The sequence below is a fragment of the Chelonoidis abingdonii genome, chromosome 13 (genome assembly GCF_003597395.2).
Source record: "Chelonoidis abingdonii isolate Lonesome George chromosome 13, CheloAbing_2.0, whole genome shotgun sequence".
NCBI lineage: Eukaryota > Metazoa > Chordata > Testudines > Testudinidae > Chelonoidis > Chelonoidis abingdonii.
In genome coordinates, this window is record NC_133781.1 from 1,702,287 (window position 1) to 1,724,941 (window position 22,655).

The 22,655-nt window shown below is 52.8% G+C and overlaps 2 protein-coding genes across 5 annotated transcripts in view; one reads left to right on the forward strand and one right to left on the reverse strand.

Annotated features, from left to right (window-relative positions):
- Positions 1-22,655, reverse strand: part of LOC116824950 (uncharacterized) — a 954,865-nt gene that overhangs the window by 19,520 nt on the left and 912,690 nt on the right. Inside the window, 2 exon segments of the mRNA XM_075072070.1 lie at positions 11,082-11,206; positions 18,814-18,873. Of these exon segments, the coding sequence (XP_074928171.1) occupies positions 11,082-11,206; positions 18,814-18,873 (185 nt within the window).
- LOC116819435 (uncharacterized) lies at positions 7-21,569 on the forward strand. Of its 4 annotated transcripts, XM_075071992.1 has the most exons (6): positions 334-558; positions 950-1,038; positions 2,037-2,142; positions 2,489-2,602; positions 2,961-4,221; positions 19,654-21,569. In XM_075071992.1, exons 1-6 carry the CDS (start codon positions 375-377, stop codon positions 20,267-20,269), a joined length of 2,370 nt encoding a protein of 789 aa, XP_074928093.1. In that variant the 5' UTR covers positions 334-374; the 3' UTR covers positions 20,270-21,569. The 4 variants fall into 4 exon arrangements, with proteins under 4 accessions (XP_074928091.1, XP_074928090.1, XP_074928093.1 ...); XM_075071990.1 differs by lacking the exons at positions 334-558; positions 19,654-21,569 and adding an exon at positions 7-78 and having other exon boundaries at positions 2,961-4,678; XM_075071989.1 differs by lacking the exons at positions 334-558; positions 19,654-21,569 and adding an exon at positions 174-257 and having other exon boundaries at positions 2,961-4,678.

The following is a 22,655-nucleotide window of genomic DNA, read 5'->3' on the forward strand; positions in this document are numbered from 1 at the left end:
TTAACCCTTAACAGCCCGTCACTGGGCATGTGATACAGCAGAGGGGAAGTTCTCCGTCACGCCTTCCCCCATCACGAGGTAGGCGGGAGGAACCAGGAGCTGGGGCTGCAGCCAGGAGGAGGAACCGGGCTGAGCTTTCTCTGCTGGGGGGGTCACTGAGAGAGCCGCCCCGGCTGGAGGCTCGCTGAACTGGGTGGGCCTCACTCCGCATCGTTGTGAGTTCGCCCCCCCAGCCCGGATCAGGGCGGCTCCATCCAGTGAGTGTTGCAGCTCGGCTTGGTATTGCGGGGAACAGGAAGGGGCTGGGGCAGCTGAGAGCAGTTGGGGCTCGTGTGGATGCTGCGGGGAGGGAGGAGCGGCGGTGCGGCTCCTGGATGAGACTTGCTGCCTGTGAGCCCGGGCTGAGCCGCTGCTGCTCCCCAGCGGGGTGTGTGCGGGGAGAGCCCTTCCCTAGCGTCCCTCGGTGCCCAGCCGGGGGGGCTTTCTGTGGGGGCTGGACCCAGCCCCTGGGGCAGCCCCGGGCTCTGCCGACACCAGCCCCTGAGCCGGAGCCTGCAGGTGAGGGGCGAGACCCGGGGGGAAGGGCTGGGGCCGGGCAGGAAAGTGACTTTGCACCACCGGCCCCTCCTCGCCCCAGCTCTGCTCCCGGGGCGGGGGGTGGGTCTGCGAGTCCCAGAGCTGTTGCCCTCCCTGATCCCCACCGCGGCTCTGCCCCCGTGAGCGCCTGTAGGAGCCGAGCCAGTTCCGGGGAGCGAACGCCCTGGGCCGGGCCAGGGACCGAGTCTCCCAGCCCGAGGGGAGGGGGCAGGAAGGAGACAGGGGCAGAGACTGGCAGGGGCAGCAGAATCTGGGAGGTTTTTCTGCAGAGATGGAGTTAGGGGGGGATCGGAGTGTGAAATGGACTCAAGTCCCATCTGAAACGTACCCACTCCCCTTTCCCCCCTGACAGGCTGCAGAACAGCATCCAGGGTTCACTCCGGATCATCCCCTTCTCCTGCGGGCCGGGGCAGGGAAATGGCTGGAGCAGAGCCGGCTCAGGTAGGAGGATTTCTCAGGGAGCTGCTGTGGGTTTGTCCTGTAGAGAGAGTGGGGCAGGAAATACACAGGGTAGGATTGGGACAGGGAAGTTTTATTTACAAGGGGGTCTGATCATGCCTGTTACTGGGAAACAGGAGTCTCTGCTCTTGGGTGGAATGAGACCCAACCCTGTGACAAATGGGCCAGAACTGCCACATTTGAAGCGGCATCTTTGGATGACTTTTTGTGGTTGCGAGCATGCATAGCAAGGGAGCTGTTTCTGATTTGGCTGCTCTCTGTCTAATGATAATATGTTAATACTGCTCCTTCCACCCCAGGCTCTCACCTACCTGGGAGCTAGGCTGCTTTTGTTATCCTCATGAGGAAACTGAAGGACAGGGATGTGATGTAACTTTGCAGCTGTGTTGTCCCGTTCTGCTCTAACCACTAGGCAACACCGCTGATTCCCATAGTCTCTCTGCGTTGCTGCTCCCTGTAATGCGGATGGGATGAGGGTCATAGGTGTATGGAGTCGGAAGGGCCGGCAGGTCAAGACAAGCCTGGATTTGATCTCGCAGCATCAGAAGCATTCCCTGCAGCTCTCTGATCTGACTTTCCTTACATTGCAAAATGATTGCCAGGACCTGCAACTGGACAACCGGGGATGGATCACTCGATAGTTGCCTTGTTCTGTTTATTCCCTCTGAAGCATTGGCACCAGTTGGGAGACAGGAGACTGGGCTAGATGGACCATTGGTCTGACCCAGGATGGCCATTCTTATGTCTGGAGCAGCAAGGAAGAGGCAAATCTAGGTGTGATGACAGAGCAGGTGTGCATGGAGCAGCCTGGAATGAAGGACCAGTTTGGATGCAAATCTAACCTAGGGGGTTATGGGAACTGTCAGGACATAATGTGTTGGGGAATGGAGCAGACACACCAGTCTGGGTCCCCTGAGGCTGAACAGGTGGGATTGTGGCTGAGGTAGAAAGTGCTGATTGGCAAATGCCTGTTGTTTCAGGGACCGGTGACCTTCAAGGAAGTGGCTTTGTATTTCACTGACCCCGGTCAGAGGGCCCTCTACAGGGACGCCATGCAGGAGCACTATGCAAACAGGACCTCACAGGGTAAGGGAGGGTGTGTTTTCCCATCATTTGTTAGAAACTGTATAGTCCCTGAAGTGCTAGGGGCAGCTACAGTTCTGGAATCGGCCTAGGTCTCTGAGATTTCTGGGATGAGGCCAGAACCTCCACGCTTCCTCCCATGGGATGAGAGATTTGGAAATGAAACGATCCTAAATCCTGTCTCCACCTCCAGGGCTTTCACAGGGGCAGAGGGAGATTTCCCCAAGGGGTCCATGAACGTGGTCCATGAATGTTCCCCCTTCAGCCAAATCCAAGAACATTCTTGCTGTAAGTTCCCAGGACAGTTTAACCAACCAGGGTCTTTGCCTCTCTGCTGTCTCGTGAACAGGATCTCCGATTCCCAAACCCAGTGCTGTCTCCTGGCGGCAACAAGAGAAAGAGCCGTGGGTCCCAGATCTCCAAGGCTCTGGGGAAAGGGAGAACCCAAGAGGAGACTGCCCAGGTGAGGAATCCATGAAACTGACACAGATACCACCGGTGAGTGAAGAAAACAGCTGGGATTCCCACAAAGGCCCCCTGAGCACCCCTAGTTCTGCCTCATCCCCCCCACCCTTATCAGGATTGTCCCCATCAGGGTCATATCCTCCTGACAGATGTTGCTCATGGCTTGCCACCCGTCTTGACTGACACCTGTCAGAACCTCCCTCCCCAATGAGTGTTCAGGGGGATGCAGAGGTAGAATTGCTCCTCTCTCCTCGGGGGAAGGGCTTGACTCCTGATTTTTCAGTCTCCCCAGCAGTTATTTTGGTTTATTTTCTCCCCTTTGCCGTTTCCCTCTGTGAGGTTTCCTTTCTCCCCAGTACAGGGAATTGACTCCTGTCCAGATCATCCCACTCGCCTCGGGGAAATATTTAGGACCCGCAAAGACTCCCTGTTCCGCAAGGGGCCGGACCCCAGAGAGAGACTGAACACGTGCAAAGACTGTGGGAAGAGCTTTCGTCAGTGGTCCAACCTCCTGGCGCATCAGAGGAGCCATGGGGGAAAGAGACCCCACCCGTGTGCCGACTGCGGCAAAACCTTCGGTGCCTTCTCCAACCTCCTGCGGCACCAGCGCGGGCACGCCGGTGAGAAGCCCTACAAATGCCCTGACTGCGGGAAAGGCTTCGGGCACAGCTCGGCCTTAGTCACCCACCGGCGGATCCACACCGGAGAGAAACCCTACGCCTGCGGGGACTGCGGGAAGCACTTCAACGTGGTCTCCAACCTGGTGCGTCACCAGCGGAGCCACACAGGCGAGAAGCCCTACAAGTGTCCCGACTGCGGGCGGCGCTGCAGCCAGCGCTCCCACCTGGTCACCCACCGGCGGCTGCACACCGGCGAGCGTCCCTACGTCTGCCTGGAGTGCGGGAAGTGCTTCAATGTCAGCTCGGACCTCATCAAGCACCGGCGTATCCACACCGGGGAGCGGCCCTATGCCTGCAGTGACTGCGGGAAATGCTTCAGCGGCAGCTCCAACCTGCTGACCCACCAGCGGCTGCACACGGGTGAGCGGCCCTACAAGTGCCCCGACTGCGGGAAAGGCTTCACCATCAGCTCCAAGCTGATCGCCCACCAGCGCACTCACACCGGCGAGCGGCCCTACAGCTGTGCCGACTGCGGGAAGGGCTTCAGTGACCGGCCCCACCTGGCCCGGCACCAGAGCGCCTCCCGGCGCGAAAAGCGCTACAAGTGCTCTGACTGCGGGAAGGGCTTCACCACCAGCTCCTACCTCCTCACCCACCAGCGCAGCCACACCGGGGAGACCCCCTTCATCTGCGGAGACTGCGGGAAGAGCTTCGCCGTGGTCTCCAACCTGGTGCGGCACCGGCGCATCCACACGGGGGAGAAGCCCTTCCGGTGCGGGGAGTGTGGGCGGCAGTACAGCCAGCGAGCCCACCTCACCACCCACCAAAGGGTGCACACTGGGGAGAGGCCCTACGTCTGTCTGGACTGCGGGAAAGGCTTCAACGTCAACTCCTCCCTCACCAAGCACCGCAGGACCCACACGGGAGAGAAACCTTACATCTGCCCCGACTGCGGGAAACGCTTCAGCCAGAGCTCCAATGTCATCACCCACCGCAGGCTGCACCACGGGGGGCACGGGGCCCTTGGTGCTGCAGCTAGGGCCAGCCAGCGGGAGTGATCCCGCGCCAGCCTCTCTGGGCCAGGACATGGCAGCAGCTGACCCTTGGGCTTTGTGAGATAGAGTCTTTGCTGCCGCTGCTGCAGATCCAGCTGTCTAGAGACCCTGAACCTTCTGCTGATTTGATGGGGAGGCTGGAGAGAGAAAAGCAAAACCCATCCTCCCCTGGAGGAGAAGGGGTGTGTGTAAGAACCCCTCCCCAACTTCCACCAGTGCTTCCATCACCCTGGAGTGGACGACTCCTCTGTTTCCCGTGGCAACTGCCTGCTCTGCGCCCTGAGGTTGGGGGAGCAGAGACCTCCCTTCTCTTCAGACACCTTTGCTTAGTTTCCTGGTTCCGTGCCATGTCCGGGTCACTTCCTGTCCCATGGGAATAAAAACGTTCCCTCCCTGAAACTTCCTTGTGCTTTCTTGAGAAGCTGGTGGAGCTTGTCTGGAGGCCTGCATGCCTGGGAGGGGTGGGATTATGGAGCCCTTCATACAGGGGAGAGGGGGAAATTACAGAGCCCTGTGTGCTGGGGGTGGGGGGGAATTACAGAGCCCTCAGCTTGAGTGCTGGGGAATTAGGGAGGACGTGCTAAGTGGGTGAAGATTATTCCTAGATTCCAAGGTCAGAAGGGACCATTGTGATCATCTAGACTGACCTTCTGTGTAACACAGCCCATAGGACTTCCCTGGAACGATGCCCATTTAAACAGAGCCTGGCTTTTGGAAAAAACATTCAGTCTTCATTTAAAGATTTTCAGTGCTGGAGACTCTGTCATCACCCTCGATAAGTTGTTCCGATGGTGAATTACCCGCCCTGTTAAAATGTGGGCTTATTTCCCATCTGAATTTGTCTAGCTTCAACTGCCAGCCACCAGCATGTGAGCAGAACTGTCCCTAGGGTACAGCCAATTGGGCGACTGCCCCAGGCCCCTGTGCTTTGGGGGACCCTGCTCTTCATGTGGAGGCGGGTGCCTGGCAGGGAAGTGAGGTGAGAGGGGTGAGGAGGTGAACAGGGAGGTGAGCGGCGGATGGGGGGGAAGAGGAGCCACCCTACCAACCTCCCCTTTCCTCCAGCTCCTTGCCGATCAGCACCTCTCCTTCCCTCTCAGTGCCTGCTGCCAATCAGCCGTTTTGCAGCATCTGGCACTGGTGGGGAGGGGAGAGGAGCGAGGGTGCAGTGTGCTTGGGGAAGGGGGCAGAACTGGGTGGGGAGGAGGCAGGGCGAGAAGGGTTGAGGGCAGGGCTGCCCGGGCGAGGGGGGGCAAGTGGGGCAATTTGCTGCAGGCCCCAGCCTCACGAGAATATAGTATGCTATAGTATTGCAACTTTTTTATGGTAGGGGCCCCCAAAATTGCTTTCCCTCAGGCCCCCTGAATCCTCTGGGCAGCCCTGGTTGGGGGTGGGAAGAAGTAGGGCGGGGTGGGGTCCTGGAGAAAGGGGTGGAGTGAGGGCGGGGCCTGGGCAGAGCCTGGGGAAGCACCCCCTGGCTGATAAGTGCCAAATTTCTATGTCCCAGGCCCCGCACCCTGTAGGAACGGCCCTGCCTGCGGGGGAGACGGGTTATGTGGGGAATTAGGAAGTTGCAGGAGAAGAAACAGGGCTAGACCCTCTGCTGGTGTACAGTTGTACAGCTCTCCTGGAGTGGTTGGGGCAGCACTAGTTGATGATGATAATACCTAGTTCTTCTCTAGGGCTACTCATCCAGAGTCTCAAAGCTGATGGAGGTGCGTGCCATTGTTCCCGTTACAGATGGGGCAGTAACTTGCCCGAGGTCCCCAGCTAAGCTAGGGATTTGAGGAGGAGGAGGAGCCTGGGAACTATAGACCAGTCACTCTGACTTTGATCCCTGGGAAGCTATCGACCGGGGGTGGCCAAACTGTGGCTAGTGAGCCCCCATGCGGCTCTTTTACAGTTCAGGTGCGGCTTGAGCCCTCCACTCCATTCTCCGCCTACCAGACGAGGGGAGTTTAGGTCTTCTGCCAGAGATGACTGGTGGCTGCTGAAAACAGATGGGGGGCACAATTTAAAGGTTTGTCCCCCCAACAGCTTGCATCATGCCCCCCAAGCACACACCCCCTTTCCCTCAGCAGGCCCTCCCTACAGCTCCTAGGTGTTTGCTCCTGTGGAGAGGCAGCAGCAAACAGCTGGGAGCTTCAGGGAGGGGTCGCTGCTTTAGCTCCCTGAGGAGAGGCAGCTGCAAAAGCAGCGGCTCTCCTTGCAGCTCCCAGCTGTTTGCCACTGACTATCCCCACAGCTGCAGCTCCCAGCTTGCCAGCTCCAGCAGCTGCTGTGCAGGGAGGGGATCCTGCAACACCATGTAATTAAGCAAGGCCAGCAAACCCTGGTAAAAATTGGGGGGGGGGGTATATGTGACCCTATGTGCCTCCCTCCACATGCGTCACTTCAGGCTTCTGCCCAGCGGGATGGCAGATCTCAGGGCTTCAGTCCCACAGGGCACATCTGCTGGGGTTTGGGTCTTCAGCAGGAGCAGGGCTTAAGCCCCAAGCCCTGGCAGGCATCTCCCATAGAGCTGAGGCCTGAGACTCTCCTCATCAGCAAGGCTGAAGCCCTGAGCCTCGGCAGTCGCCCCCTGGCTCTTGAACTTCTGAAGATTGTTGTATGTGGCTTGATGGGTCGGTAGGTTTGGCCGCCCCATAATAGAGCAATGTATAACATTCACTTTGCAAATGCCTGGAGGATGAAGGGGTAACTTGCACATCTAAGGACAATCACAGGGAGCCAGCATGGATTTACTAAGAACAAATCATGCCAAACCAGCTTGATTTTCTTCTTTGACAGAGTAACTGGTTTGGTGGATGGGGGAATGTGATGAACATAACTTACCTGGACTTCAGCAAGGCTTCTGACAGTCCCACATCACATTTTGATAAGTAAGCTGGAGAAATGCAGGCTTGGCAGAACTACCATGAGTGGATATGTAATTGGTTAAACAACTGCAGGCAAAGGGTAATTATTAATTGAATGATGGCAGATTGGAGGAAGGTCTCGGGTGGGGTTCCATAGGGATCTGTTCTGTATACAGTGTTGTTTAATATCTGCATTAATGACCTGGATGTAGGAGTATGTCCAGACTATCCGCCGGAGTCGACGGGAGAGCGTTCGGGGATCGATATATCGCATCTAGACGAGACACAATATATCAATCCCCAATAAATCTCTCAGGATCCTGTTGTGTGTCTCCCATCACTTACTTTTCTGATCTGAGGTTGGGCTGAGCTGTGTCTGGATCCAGAGCCGCATCCACTGGGGGAGAGAGTGCCAGGGACAGAGGTTGGTCACTGGGATTAAAGGGAAATTAATCTGTGTTCCCGTTAATAACTGTTTAGTCCCTAATTTTAGATCAGTTACTGATGGAAATAGAGCATCATAACCCACAGGACAGAGTGGGCTTTTCCTCCCTACCCTGTTTAGTCCCTGGGGCAGGAGGCAGGGGAGTTCCGTTTGTGCAGAATAAACACAAAATCCCCCATCCCTGGGGTCTCCGGGCAGCTTTAGGCCTCTCTCAGCTCCTGTGGGGACTCGGGGGAGGGGATTGGATCCCCCTGCAACCTGTGCTGGACTCAGGAATCACCCCCTCCTGATATCAGCCACACTGTCCCAAAACAGGGTCAGGAGTGAATATGGTTGGGGTAGGAGGCTCTGGGGAGGGGCCTCCCTTGTAAGCCTCAGAGGATGGAACTCTGCCAGCTTCATCTGATGCTGTTGTTGTCTGTTCCCCCCGTAAACACATTAAACCAAGTCTGGCTGCCACGGTGGGTGTGGAGGGGCTGGAGGCAGGAGTGGCAGAAGGTCCTTAAAATTGTGAGGGACACTACCACCTGAACTGTGACCCCAGTGCCCCCCCCCTGCTGTCCCTCCTGCCAAGGTCCCACCCTCAGACTGCCCATTCCCCCGAGGCCCCACCCTTACGCCGCCTATTCCCCTTGAGCCTCCTGGCCTCACACCACTGCTTCCCCACCAAGACCCTGCTCCCAAACCAGCTCGTTCCCCTGAGACTCTGCCTTCTCTCTGCCCTGCCACCACCCCCCCTGGCTCGCCCCTACAGCTGTTAAAAAGTGAGGGGGCCATGACCCCCTGGCTCCCCCCATCTGGTGTCCATGGGTGGGGGTTGGGACAGATGCACAGAACACTTTATAAGAGGAGTTCCAGAGTCAAATTATGCCCCATCCCTGATGCAGTCACATTTGGGGTGGCAGGGTGTGGGCCACACATTGAGTCCAGAGCCCAACTCCTACCTCACGCTGATGAGTTAACAAGCTCCATCCATGTGCAGCTGAGGACCTGCACGTCTACACCTGCCAGAGTGCCTGGCTTGTCTGACTGGGTGCACAGACACACGACAGGATCTGCCTGAAAAGCCTGAGAAATCTGAACCTTGTCTGTGTGTTCTGGGCACTGATGGATTCATAGGCGGGAGACGTTACTGGGAGGTGGAGGTGGGAGACAAGACAGGCTGGGACCTGGGAGTTTGTAGGGAATCTGTACAGAGTAGGAAGGAATGGGTCACACTCACACCCAGGAATGGATACTGGGCCATGAAGCTGAGGAATGGAAAATACAATGCCTGTCCCTCCCACTTGACCCCCTGTCTCGTGAGCGTCAGGCCCAGCCGGGTGGGGATTTTCCTGGGTTATGAGGCGGGCGAGGTCTTATTTTACAATGTGACTGACAGGTCCCATCTCTTCACTTTCATTGACACCTTCTCCAGGATGCTCCACCCTTATTTCTGTCCTGGTTTCAGTGCTGGGGGTAAAAACGCAGCTCCCCTGATAATCTGCCCAGTCCCAGAGGGAATCTCTGTCCCTGACAGTGACCCTGTGGCACAGGCTGTACCCTCCCAGTGCTGACCCTCCCCAGACAGTCTGCAGCCCTGCACACTCATAGACTTTAAGGGCAAAAGGGCCCATCATGATCATCTAGTCTGACCTCCTGTGCATTGCAGGCCACAGAGCCTCACCCACCCACTCCTGTAATAGACTTCTAACCTCTGGCTGAGTTACTGAAGTCCTCAAATCATGGTTTAAAGACTTCAAGTGACAGAGAATCCACCATTTACACTAGTTTGAACTTGCAAGTGACCCATGTTACAGAAGTCATTGTGGCCAGATGAGGCCCCAGGCAGTACTGTCTTTTCCCCTTCAGACGCTCCATGAGAGAGGCTCCATCCTGGCCTCAGACATTCACCTCACCCAGGAAAACCCTGCCTGCCTTCAGCTCCTCGGAGCTCTCTGCAGTGTAAGGACACTGGGAGTAGATACCACCACCCCACTCAAACAGCTCCAGTGTCCCCTGCCCACATTGACCTTTGCCCAATTCCTCACCTTTCTATGTGGGGAGGGGGGATCCCACTTGGCACAGACTAGTTTTCTGTGCTTTCTATGGTTCTCCCAGCCAGTGGCAGATTACCGCACAGGCCAATGGGGGCCCCCAGAAAAATCTCCCCCCCCCCGTCCCCCTGTGGCACTGGGGCTGAAGGAGCTCTCGCTCCCTGCTGCGGGACTGGGGCTGAGGTGAGGGCACAGAGCTTCTCTGGTCTTGGGGCTGCAGCAGGGGATGGGTGGGTAAAAAGGAGCAAGCAAGCGGTGAAGGGTGGGGTGTTTGCAGGGAAGAGGTGGAACAGGGGTGGGGCCACAGATCTGGTGCCAGGGCCCCTCACTTGCTCTGACTCAGGGCCTCAAGAGACTTTAATCTCCCTCTGTCCCAGCTCAGAGTGCACATTTCCCCTCATAGCTCAGGGGATGTCTGTCACCACACAGGATACTGCAGTAGATAGGGTGAGCTGTCTAGGACTTTGTCTCCCTGTGACCTTGGTGATGGGTGGGGGGACCTGGCTTCAGTTCCAGCTGGTTTGTGGGGAGAGTAGCCTCAGGGTCTGTTTTAGCTCTGCTGAGTTAGCCGTTCTCAGCTCTCACAACCTTTCAGTGCGACCCCCTACAGGTTTCCCAGCCCTGTATCTCCACATTCCCCAACACCCTCCCTTCCCATCTCATCACGGCAGGCCTCAGGACCTAACCTTCCTCACCCCGCCTCTGCCTCTTGGCCCAAGGATTTCTGTGCCAGAAGCAACTGCTGAATCTCCTGTAGCCAGGGGCCTGAGACTCAGCACACATTTGTTTTATTATTGATAAATTTTCATATTTCAGCCATCTGAGAACTCTCACAGACGAGAGAGGAGAAAATGAGCAAAAACAAATGGCCGTGAGACAAATAACCATTTGGGGAATGGATACCTAAACAGCTCAAGGCCTAGCAGCCAGTCCCCTGGGGGCTTTGAGGGGATTACAAGGTCTACAGGGTGTCCATCCCCCAGGTAACAAATTCAGGTGAGTGGGGATCCCAGCCCAGGTGCTGGGGGAAGCTAGGCACAGGTCTCGGGAGTGAGGCATGGCCGGAGTATCCTTCTCTAGGGATAGGGAAGGGAGAGAAGTCCATCCCAGGCACAGAAGGCAGATGGGAGGATCTTTCCTCCCCTGCCATGAAGCAAAGGACTTCGAAGCTGGGGCTGCAGCAGGAAGGTGGAGCCGACCAGGGTCTCTCCTTCTCCGCCTGCGGAGCAAGAGAGCAGTACCGATCAGGCTGGAGTAGGTTCTGCTGTCTCCTGAGCCCAGAGACAGGCAGCCAGCCACTGAGTGCCCCCTGGTCTTCCTGAGAACTGCAAATGCTCTGGAGATGGGGCAGGGGTTTGTTTATTTGTAAGGTCTATTCACACAGTGGAGTAGCTGATGCACAACGAGGTTGGATCTCTGCTGGAAGCTCTTCCCGCAGCCCAGGCAGGGATAGGGTCTCTCACCCATGTGGACTCGCAGGTGCATCAAGAAGGACAAGCTGCAGCTAAAGCTCTTCCCACACTCAGAGCAGGCATAGGGTTTCTTAGTGCTAAGCCCTTTGCCTGGTTCTAAACCTCCAAAGGCCTCTCTATGGTCCAGGCAGGAGGGGACCAGGAAGTCTGTGTGAACAGCCCTTCTGCCTCCTAGGGGGTGGGATTAGACTCCCTGCAGAGTTTCTGAATTTCCTGGGAAGAGAGTGTGGGGAGTGAGTCTCTCTCACAAGGGTTCTGGAGAATAAAGGGTTGATACTCCCCCCGCCCTTAAATCTAAGGGACCAACAGCAGTTGAAGATCAGAGTAGATAGGGAGAAGTGACTGATTTGGGTGCCTGTTGTCACAGATCATGACATTACAGGGTGATGCTATGTTTCATCATCATGACACAATGGGGTGCAGCAAGGAAAAGAAAGGGGGGGCTCTCACAAACCCAAAAGACGGGGAGGGAGAAAGGAGAGATCCTTCTGGGCCTGAATGAAGGAGAGGATGGGAAAATGTGACCCCCCCCCACACTTTCACTTAAACCCTGGGGACCAGGGAAGAACCCTGAGCAGAAGTGGATTCGGGCACTCCAGAGACTCCACAGCGGCTAGTCACAGAGGGGACAGGGATCCTTACATAGCGAGGTCACCATCTCGTAATTCTCCTGCATGACGTCCCTGTAGAGGGCTCTCTGACAGGGGTCCAGCAGAGCTCCCTGCCCCAGGTGAAATACACAGCCACCTCCTCGAAGGTCACCCCCTAGAACAACGATGGCAAATAAAAAAGGTCAGAAAAGTGAAAGAAATTTAACTGGTGCCATTATCAGTGCCCATGTTGGCACCCAGCTCGACATAGCAGCTCTGAGATGCATGAACTACCCCACTCATCCCAGATGGCACATTGACCTCGGAGCCTGAGGAGGACACATTAAATGGCCACACTATTAACTATTTCAGCTGGGGGTCAAAGCCCATGAGGAAGGCAAGGACAATCATATCATGAAGATCTACACTAGCTACTGCAAAAGGCACATACATTACCAAATTGTGGTGGCCAGAGTTCCCTCCAACTGCGTATTTGCCAGGAGCCCAGCATCACAGAGTGAGGTGCAGGAAGAGATGGGGCTGACTAGATGATCAGTGCTTGTGAGACAGAATCTGCTTTTTTGAGTACAAATTATTGAGGGCGGTGTGGACTGGAGAACCAAAATATCGCTCACTGAAGGCAATAGTATTTAGGATCCACCTGGTCCCCTCAAACACCAGGCTTGCCACATGCCCAGATTTTTCCCAGATGATCCTTTTTTCTTTTGAAGCTGCAGTCCCAGGAAATTTGTGAGGGTTCTCATTCTACACTGCCCGCTGGCCAGCTGTGTGGGCTCTGCATAATCCCAGGTTTTGTACTTGAAAGGTGGCACCCCTAGTTACCAACACCCGCTGACCTGAAACATCCCAGCTCCAAACATCCCCCCCATGCCATCTCCACACCTCAGCTCCCTCCCTCCACCATTATGTCCCACACACCCCAGTTACAAACAGTGCCCCTGCAACAACCAGCTCCCAATCTCCCCCAGTGACACCCCCTAACCCTCTAGCGCCAACTTCCCCCCCATCAGCATGTCCCGCACACCCCAGTTACAAACAGTGCCCTTCAACAACCAGCTCCCAACCTCCCCCAATGACACCCCCTAACGCCAGCTCCACGCCCCCGGCATGTCCCACACACCCCAGTTACAAACAGTGCCCCCCCCAACAACCAGCTCCCAACCTCCCCCAGTGACACCCCCTAACCCTCTAGCGCCAACCCCCCCCCCCCGGCATGTCCCACACATCCCAGTTACAAACAGTGCACCCCAACAACCAGCTCCCAGGTTCCCACCGTGCTCCCCAGCTGCCCCCAGGGCTCCTGGCACTGCGGGCAGCACTGGCTCTGCTCCGCTTCCTCCCAGCGCTGGAGCCCGGGGAGCAGCACCCTGCATTCAGCGCTCCCTGCCCGTACCATGGGGCAGGCGCTGGGTTTGTGCTGCTAGGGCTCATGGGAAGGTTTTGCCATGAGACATGGGGGGGTGGGAGCGGTGTCCTTGCCGGGGATTGGTTGGTGCCTGGGTCTCGCCAAGGTGTGGGTGGATCCAGCTGTAGTGAGAACCAAACCCAAACCCCTCTAACCTGAGAAGATCCGGGGGGGATGGGCAGGGAGTCGGGACACCTGGGTTCTATTCTCTGCTCTTTGAGAAAAAGGCTCTTTCCAGCCTGAGACAGTCCCTGTGAGTGTTGCTACCCGACTTGGTATTGAAGGGCACAGGAAGGGACTAAACCAGCTGGGCTCCAGCAGCTGCTGCTGAGAGGGGAAAGAGGGAGGCAGCAGGTGCTGGGGGAAAAGGAATCGGAGCCGGAGCCCTGGGGGATCCTGCATGTGAGTTAGTGCTAAAGCCTGAAGATGTTGCTGCCTCCGTTTTGGCCTGGGAGCCGGGCCTGAGCAGCTGCTGCGTGGGGTCTGTGCGGGGGGAGACCTGCCTTAACCCCCGTCTGTGCCCAGCTGGGGAGACTTTCTCCGGTGCTTGGAACCAGCCCCTGGGGCAGCCCCGGGCTCTGCCGACACCAGCCCCTGACCCTGGCCCTGCAGGTGAGGGGAGAGACCCGGGGGAAGGCCTGGGGCCGGGCAGGAAAATGACTCTCCGATTTCACAGGCCCTGGGAACCTGCTGCCTTGTGAACGGGCCTGCAGCAGCATCTGAGCAGGAAAGTGACTCTGCACAGCCTCAGATCTGGCAGTCCCAGTCTCTAGTTATTTTGTGCATTTCTTAAAGCCCCAGGGGCATGTATTCCAGGGGCTACATCAACTCACCTCGCTCTTGGCCTAGTTTTACAACAGGCTACATAAAAAGCTGAGTGACATCAGAACAAGCTAAAATTTCATACAGACAGCATGAGAAAGGAAGCAATTTTTCAGTACTAGTGTGTGGTGACACTTGTATTTTTATGTCTGATTTTGTACGCAAGTTGTTTTTAAGTGAGGTGAAATTTGGGGGTACACAAGACAAACCAGCCTCCTGAAAAGGGGACAGTCATCTGGAAAGGCTGAGAGCCACTGGGCTGGTCCAGTGTTTCTCTTGCTGTTTGGAGATGATCTGCTGCCTTTCTAAACTGTGTCTGGGAGATCTCAGGGCAAACGCTGCCCTTCTAGTCCAGGCATTAGGGTGTCATTAAAACTCAGCGTCTAGCCTTCATGGTTGCACAGAAAAGCTTGATGACCTGAATAAAACCCCAAAGCCTGAATGCACACAAACCGAATCTGCAATTTTTGTAATTTTTATTTTTAGCAAATGTCATGATTTTGGGGCTCTGACTCACGGTTTTGGGGTTGTCTGCACCAAGAGCCAAACTGCAGGAGAGAGATGCTTCAGGGGACCATGAATAAGCCTCAGTGGGGTATCCCGTTTTGTCAGAGGAGTTGTCAGGGAGAGGGTGAAAAATAAGACTGAGATGCAGGGAAAAGAAGATGTGTGGGAGAGACAACTTGAAATGTGGCACATTTCACCATCTCTGTGCAGTTAGGGCAATAACAGGGAGTGTCGAGAGAGTGTGTGTGTGTAGGTTTATTCCTGATTTACACATCTGCCCCATTGCTCTCCTGTTGCCCCCAGCCCCACATGCCCCCTGAGCTGGCTACTGCTTCCAGTGGTAAGTAGGGCCCTCCCAAATTCACGGTCCATTTTGGTCAATTTCACTATCATAGGATATTTAAAATAGTCAATTTCATATCAACTATATAAATCTGAAATTTCACAGTGTTGTAACTGTAGGGGTCCTGACCCAAAAAGGAGTTGTGGGGAGGTCACAAGGTTATTGTGGCGGGGGGTGGGGGGGGGTTGCGGTACTGCTACCCTTCTGCGCTGCTGCTGGTGAGGCGGCTTCAGAGCTGGATGTCCAACCAATAGCTGCTGCTCTCCAGCTGCCCAGTTCTGAAGGCAGCGCAGAAATAAGGGTGACAATACCACGACCCCTGCAAAAAATAACTTTGCGGACCCTCCTGCAACTCACTTTTGGGTCAGGATCCCCAATTTGAGAAACACTGGTCCCCTCGCCCCCTCTGTGAAATCTGAGTAAAAGCACATGAAAGACCAGATTTCATGGGGGAAGACCAGATTTCATGTTCCGTGACTCATTTTTTCCTGGTTCCCATAAAGTTCCACAGAGATGGGTTAATGTCCTCAGTATGAAAACACTGCCAGGGCTAGTGTGCACCGGAACTCTTTAATTCCTGGTTTTCAGAGGTTTACACAGAGTTGGTTCAATGGTCTGGAAGCACACAAGGTGGGTCAGTCATCCAACCTCTGTGTTAACAAAGTGTTTTGGGGGCAGTGAAATTTCCCTTTGCTATGTGGAGGGTTTAAAAATGTCTCAGTGGGTTTAGTCCTTATTGAGAGAGTCTGGATCGGGGCTGTAATAAAGTGTGTTAGGGGGCTTATTCCTTCACCCTCCTACTTCCCTGGTCCTTCTCGCATGAACACAAAGCAACAATACCCAAAGTCCAAAGGCGAAAACAATTCGATGTTTATTGGGGTGAGCTTCCAGCAAGCATGATTCCAGTTTCCTTTCTCAGTGTCTCCCTTCCCAGCTCTGACACCACAGAGCCTTGTCTGTGTCCCTGTTTCTGTCCCCATCCCCTGTTCCCATTTCCGCCTTTAGTAAAACATGATCCCAGTTCCCCTATCCCCAGTTCCTGTTCCCATTCCCCCCTCCCCCCAATTCCTGATTGACTGCAGACTATATAGTAAAACCTGAGTTTTGCTTAGCTGTACCTTAACCAATCATTTTACTGAAATTTAACTAACCAATCCTAACATATTGTAACATGGTTATTTAACTAATTATATTTCACCACCTTCATTGGTTTACACCCAATAAAATTAATTATACAGCAGACAGAAACAATTACAGAACCAGACAGAGACCATGCAAATAAACATACAAAACAATACAGAAGTGAGGATTTCACAACTACATCTATACAGACATAAGGGTTTTCCAGCTGTGTCTATTGATAAGTGAGTTCTTGCCAGACAGGATGCTATCAGACTAAGTTTCCTTTTACATCCTCTAGGCTCTTCCCTTTCTCTGGAGGTGATAGAAATATCAGGGTAGGACTGTATTCCTAATAGCCCAATCGCACCTTATTTCAATGTGACTGGTTTGGAATGTGTGGACGTGACCATACACTTCCCAGCTTATGGCTGCCTAACTATATTTTAGCTGAAGGCCTTAGCCTGTCACAGTAAGAGAAGGCCATTCCACAGACAGTGATTTTGATTCTTTCTTTTATACCTCTATAACTAGCTAAGTGATAAGAATACACCTAAAGTCTTAAAGCATAGGCCTTTGCAGATAGCCCTGAATATCTATATCCTAACAAAGTGACCAAATGATTTCCCAGCCAGGCAGAGTCTCTCTGCAGAGGAAGAGCCTGTTGAGAACTGGGGTGTGAAATGGACTAAAACTCCTTCTGCAATCACCCCAATCACTCCTCTTGCCCTGACAGGCTGCAGAATAACAGCCACCTTTTGCTCCAGATTGTCCCATTCTCCTCAGGGGCCGGGTGGAGGAATAGCTGCAGTGAAGCCGATTCAGGTAGGGGATTTCTCAGGGACCTATTTGAAGGAGACACAAGAGGAGAAAGAGAGGGGGGCAGGGTGTGAGAAACCTGCTGGGACTTGTTTCTCTGTTTATAGGAATAGGCCCGTTGGAAGGGGGCAGAATTCCCCCAATTTATGGAACAGTAAACAAACTCCTGAAGAGAAATGGGGAAACTTGCCAGCCTCTCTGCATGAAGCTTGAGCCCAGTAGCCAGAGGCTGCTATGAAATATGAAGAGGCCACCCAGCAGTGAGGCCCGGGGGAGCTGCCCTGTCCCTTCACACCCAGCAGCTAGCAATGGGGAGCGTATTGGGATTCCCACCCGGGTTCCGTCTCTGTCCTGTTTGGTGCCTCCATCTCCTGTATCAGCTAGTAGGTGTGTGACTAAATGTGATGGCGCCGCCCTCCTATGAACTGGGAAGGACAAGGAGCTCTCGTTTTCTCCTCACCCCCTGAAGCCTCCTGCCTGCTCTGGCTCTCTCAGAGCTTCCATTCATTGGCCCCCTCCCCTGTGAATAGTGGGATTGTGGCTGGGGCAGCAGGTACCAAGTGGGTGACTGTGGCTGTTTCAAATGCCAGTGACCTTCGAGGAGGTGGCTGTGTATTTCACCGAGGGGCAGGGGGCTCTGCTGGACCCCGCTCAGAGAGCCCTCTACAGGGACGTCATGCAGGAGATTTATGAGATGGTGACCTCACTGGGTAGGGGATTCCTGTCCTTTGATTTACCCCCGGGGGAATTCTGCGCATCTGCAGATATGCAGAATTCATCTATCTCGTATAATTTTGTATTTTCCCGCATAAGAAACGTTTTGCCTAAGAAGTGCTGCAATTCCGCCTTTTACCCACCAGAGGCCACTGTGGCGCCAGAACAGCAGAACCACAGCGGCCTCTGGTGGGAAAAAGGTGAAACTTCAGCACTTGGGCAAAATGTATTTTATGTGGGAAAATACAAAATCTTGTTCCCAGTGCTGCAGAATTCCCCCAGGAGTAGAGTTTATCACAGCACCCCGCTCGCGGATCCAGGTCAGGATGGAGAGGGGCACACAGGGTTGCTGGGGGAATCACAGACTGTGGTTCAGAATGGGACAGACTGGAACATGGGCTCAGGAGCTAGTGGGGTGACAGTGTTGAGATGGGGAAGTGGGGGCTGCAGAGACCCATAGGGATGAGAGGTGTGGGGACAGGGGCAGACGTGCCTGGCTGAATTTAAATGAATTACACTAAGTTCTGTATTAATATGCCTTGTAAGGAATCTGTTTGTAAAAAAAAAAAAAAAATTACCAAAATCTTTTTTTTTAATCTGTATTGTTACAGACATACTTGCTGACAGATATTTTGAAATAAATTACCAAAATAATTGTAACTGGCATAATTATACTGTGTTATTTTGACAAATAAAATATGCAGAATTTTGCAAAATTTTCAAATATTGTGTGCAGAATTTTTATTTTTTGTGTGCAGAATTCTCCCAGGAGTATTGATTGTTAGAAGCAGTAGGGTCTATGATGTGCCCAATTTGGCTTCTGCTCAGGTCCCTTCCTGGTCCCTTAGGCTGTACAGGATTGGGCCTTGTAGTCCCCTGGTCTGGTGATAGAGAGACTTTCAGCTCTGTACCTTTTCCCATGGGCCAGAGGAGTCAGAAACCTAAGGGATAGCCTACTTCATATCCATCCCCCATAATTTACCCGGGGGCAGAAGCTTCGTCTTCTCCCATCTGTATTCACTCTCTCACACACAACCCCAATTCCCCTCCCTTTCTGGGACTAGCTCCATCTGTGGGGTCGGCTCTGACTTCTGCAGGTTTAGAAACAGGCTGAGACTTAATATCAGAGCTGGGTCTGAGTTAGCATGTCCCCCAGAAACTTCTACTGAGGTTCAATATCTCCCCATGCAGACATCTGCCTCTCCCAGGGGGGTGGGGGTCAGTGACCACATTCCTCTACATTCACAGTTCACACACCCCTAGCACAGCATGGGGGCTGGTTAAAATCAGGGAATGTTCTTTGTGACTGATATTCTACAAATATATAATGCATCCTGATCTTGCCTGATTTCACTCCCTGGGCAAGATTTCTCCTTCCCAAACCTGACGTGATCGTCCAGCTGGAAAGAGGGGAAGAGCCGTGGGTCCTGGATCTCCAGGGCTCTGCAGAGAGGGAGATGTCGAGAGGTACCTGCACAGGTGGGGAGCCAGTGAAATGGACGTAGGGAACCATCAGCTGAGATTCGCTCAAAAACCTCGTGAGTTCTCTCAGTTCTGCCTCACCATCTCTTATGCTCAGCATGTGTCATACCCTCATGGCTTCCATCAATCCTGACTGACATCTGGAAATAGCTCCCCACTGACCTCTGTTCTTAGTGTCTAAATCGGGTCCCTTTTTTTCTCAACAACCCCAGCAGTTACTGTGTTTCATTTCCCCAGCCCCCCTGATTTTCTATTCCCTTTCAGAGCTTTCCTTTCTCCTCAATGCAGGGAAGGACTCATGTTTGGATTCTCTGTTCCGGCAGGTGATGACACAGTGAATGAGAACCAGGAGAGAAATCCTCAGCAGGATGGTCCTGAGGAAGTGGAACCACATGGGACATTGTCAGGAAGAACTGAAGGGCTTGTCTCCCAGGACCCCGAGCGGGGAGAAGGCTGTGGGATTCAGCACAGGCTAAAGAGGCAGCAGGGAAATCCTCCATCGGAGAAAGATGGCAAATCTAACAATGGTGTGAGAGGTTGCAAGGGCCTCAAGGAAACCCCAGCCCTGCCGAGAAACCCCAAGGGGGAGAGAAGACACACGTGTACAGAGTGCGGGAAGAGCTTCAGACGGAGCTCCAACTTTATCACCCATTGGCGGATCCACACCGGGGAGAGGCCCTACACGTGCTTCGACTGCGGGGAAAGCTTCAACGTGAGCTCCAACCTCATTGCGCACTGGAGACTCCACACGGGGGAGAAACCTTATACGTGCCCCGACTGTGGGAAAAACTTCATCGTGAGCTCGCAGCTCACTATACACCAGAGGATCCACACGGGAGAGCGACCCTATCAGTGTCCTGAGTGCGGGAAAAGCTACATCCAGAGCTCAGCCCTGGTTAAGCATCAGAGAACCCACATGGCAGAAAAACCCTACAAGTGCCCCAAATGCGCAAAAAGCATCACTGTGAGCACCGCCCTCATTAGACACCAGAGACTGCACACAGGTGAGCGATCCTATACGTGTCCTGAGTGCGGAAAAAGCTTCGGTGTAAACTCGGACCTTATCCGACACCAGAGACTGCACACAGGAGAGAGGCCTTATAAATGCCTGGACTGTGGGAGAAGCTACACACAAAGCTCAGCTCTGATTAGGCATCAGAGAATCCATACAGGAGAAAAGCCGTATAGGTGCCCCAGTTGCGACAAGAGCTTCATCCAAAGGTCAAATCTGATTAAACACCAGAGAATCCACACAGGAGAAAAGCCGTATAGATGCAACGAATGTGGAAAATGTTTTAGCACCAGCTCAAATCTCGTAATGCATCAGAGACTCCACACTAGAGTCTATTGGGACTGACCAAAGGAGATAACTTACATTTGTCAGTTGCCATCTTGGGTGTTATGTGTGTTGATCTGGTGTTTAACCAGGCAAGAGCAATCCAAATCATCTGGCTCACGGAGATTCTGCCTAGCTCTGCAGCCCCATGCCAGCCTCTACAATTCTGAGTACTGCCTGTATACCCTGGACTCAATGCCACCCTGTGAAAACTCAGAGCTTCACCGCCTGCCATGGATTTAGATGGTGCATCTCTGCATTCTCAGCCCCATCCCTGCACAATGGTGGGCATACACCCAGACAGCCCTGTGTAAACTGTGGGTTAGGCTCTGTCTCCATCATGTAACCAAATATCACCCGAAAAAGAGTCTTGAAGACACGAGATGGGAGCCACCACACAAAAATGTTCCCTGCTGGGGTTGAGGGTTCTTCCTCCTATTTTGGTCTTGGGTCCTTCTCCAGCTTTGTTCTTCCTGTGCAAACCCAGTGTAGTGTAAAGGGATTGGGTAGTGTCCCTTTAAATTGTATATGAGGGTCTTTGCTGGCCCTCACTCTCTTCTCTGAGACTAGAGCAGTGGTATAGGTATGTACCTAGGTCTTGCATGTTGAATATATGTACAAAACACAGCTATCTGGACTCCACTGTGCTTGTGTAGTTTCTCCACATTACATATGTTACATAAAGAGCAAAAGACACAACAGTTGTTGAAAGGATGGGATCCTAATCCAGGAACAGAGTGAAATAGACAGTGACTGCACTTAAGAACGGCCATACTGGGTCAGACCAATGGTTCGTCTAGCCCAGTATCCTGTCTTCCCACAGTGGCCAATGCCAGGTGCTTCAGAGGGAATGAACAGAACAGGTAATCCTCAAGTGATCCATCCCCTGTTGCCCATTCCCAGCTTCTGGCCAACAGAAGCTAGGGACACCATCCTGGCTAGTAGCCATTGATGGACCTATCCTCCAGGAACTTATCTAGTTCTTTTTTGAACCCTGTTATAGTTTTGGCCTGCATAGATATAGGTTGACTGTGTGTTGTGTAAAGAAATATTTAATTTTGTTTGTTTTAAACCTGCTGCCTATTTATTTCATTTGGTGACCCCCTAGTTCTTGTGTCATGAGAAGGAATAAGCAACACCTCCTTGTTTTCTTTCCCCACATCAGTCATGATTTTATAGACCTCTATCATATCCCTGCTTAGGCGTCTCTTTTTCTGAAACGTCCCAGTCTTATTAATCTCTCCTCATATGGAAGCTGTTCCATACTCCTAATCATTTTTGTTGCCCTTTTCTGTATCTTTTCCAGTTCCAATATATCTTTTTTGAGATGTGCGACCACATCTGCATGCAGTATTCAAGGTGTGGGTGTACCAGGGATTTATATAGAGGCAATATGATATTTTCTGTCTTATTATCTATCCCTTTCCTAACGATTCCCAATATTCAGTTTGGTTTTTTGACTGCTGCTGCACATTAAGTGGATGTTCTCAAAGAAACTTGCTGGGGCTGTAAGTTAACTGTTCATTTAGAGATTATTTAAGTAAAAAATATGTAGCTGTTTGGGGGAAATGGATTTGTTTGAGAGCTCAGTAGAGAACTTGTCCACCTGTATTGAGAGACTGAAACAATCTATAATTTCTCATAACATAACTGATGAAAGAAAGGTGGCATCTGTTAAACTCACCAAAAAAAACAAACAAAAAACCAAACGTTGCTGAGAAGTGAAAACTCTTTAAAGGTCTAACAATGCAAATCCTTGCTAGGAGTTTAGTGTAGTGGCCAGGGATTGATACATACAGTGAAAGCTGTGTTATCTGGCAGTTTATCAGCTGCAAAGCTCTATTCTGAACTCTCCCAATACAAATCTTCAGTCTAGTAACCGGGACTAGTAAACTGCCCAGGAGGTTATGCAATTGCACATTCTGCACTCTGCTTTTATGCAAAAGAGGCAGAAGACAAGTTGGCCAGCTGATATGAGGAATTTATTCAAAAAAGCACCTTCCAGGGTGTGTCCTAGGGTCAGTATAGCTTCAACCCAATCTCCTACACCTTCTACATCTACAGTGATAAGTGATATTGATAATGCCAACCCTGAGACACTACAAGATCCTGAAGTGCCTTCTGAATCATCAAAGAAAGACTAAGTTATGTTCAGTATAGCTTTAGTGTTCAGTGTATTTTTAGTGATCTGGGTGTAGGCATTGCGCTGCCCATTGTGGTATGTAGTATCATAAGATAACGTGCTGTATAGAAAACTTTCCACGTATACACCTAAGTGCTTCAAGAAACCAACCACTCTGCAGAGCAGTACTACGACTGGATTGGTGAGTACCTATCTACTATTTTATATGTTATTCATTTTATTGTGTTCTAATTCTTTACAAATTGGTAAGTATAACTCTTAGTT

What these genes read in the sequence shown, in the direction of transcription:
- LOC116819435 (XM_075071992.1), top strand. Translation starts at nt 375, where the DNA reads ATGAGACTTGCTGCCTGTGAGCCCGGGCTGAGCCGCTGCTGCTCCCCA. An exon ending in CTGGAGCAGAGCCGGCTCAG is followed by an intron (nt 1,039 to 2,036) that starts GTAGGAGGATTT and finishes CTGTTGTTTCAG; the next exon opens with GGACCGGTGACCTTCAAGGA. An exon ending in AATGTCATCACCCACCGCAG is followed by an intron (nt 4,222 to 19,653) that starts GCTGCACCACGG and finishes TGCGCACTGGAG; the next exon opens with ACTCCACACGGGGGAGAAAC.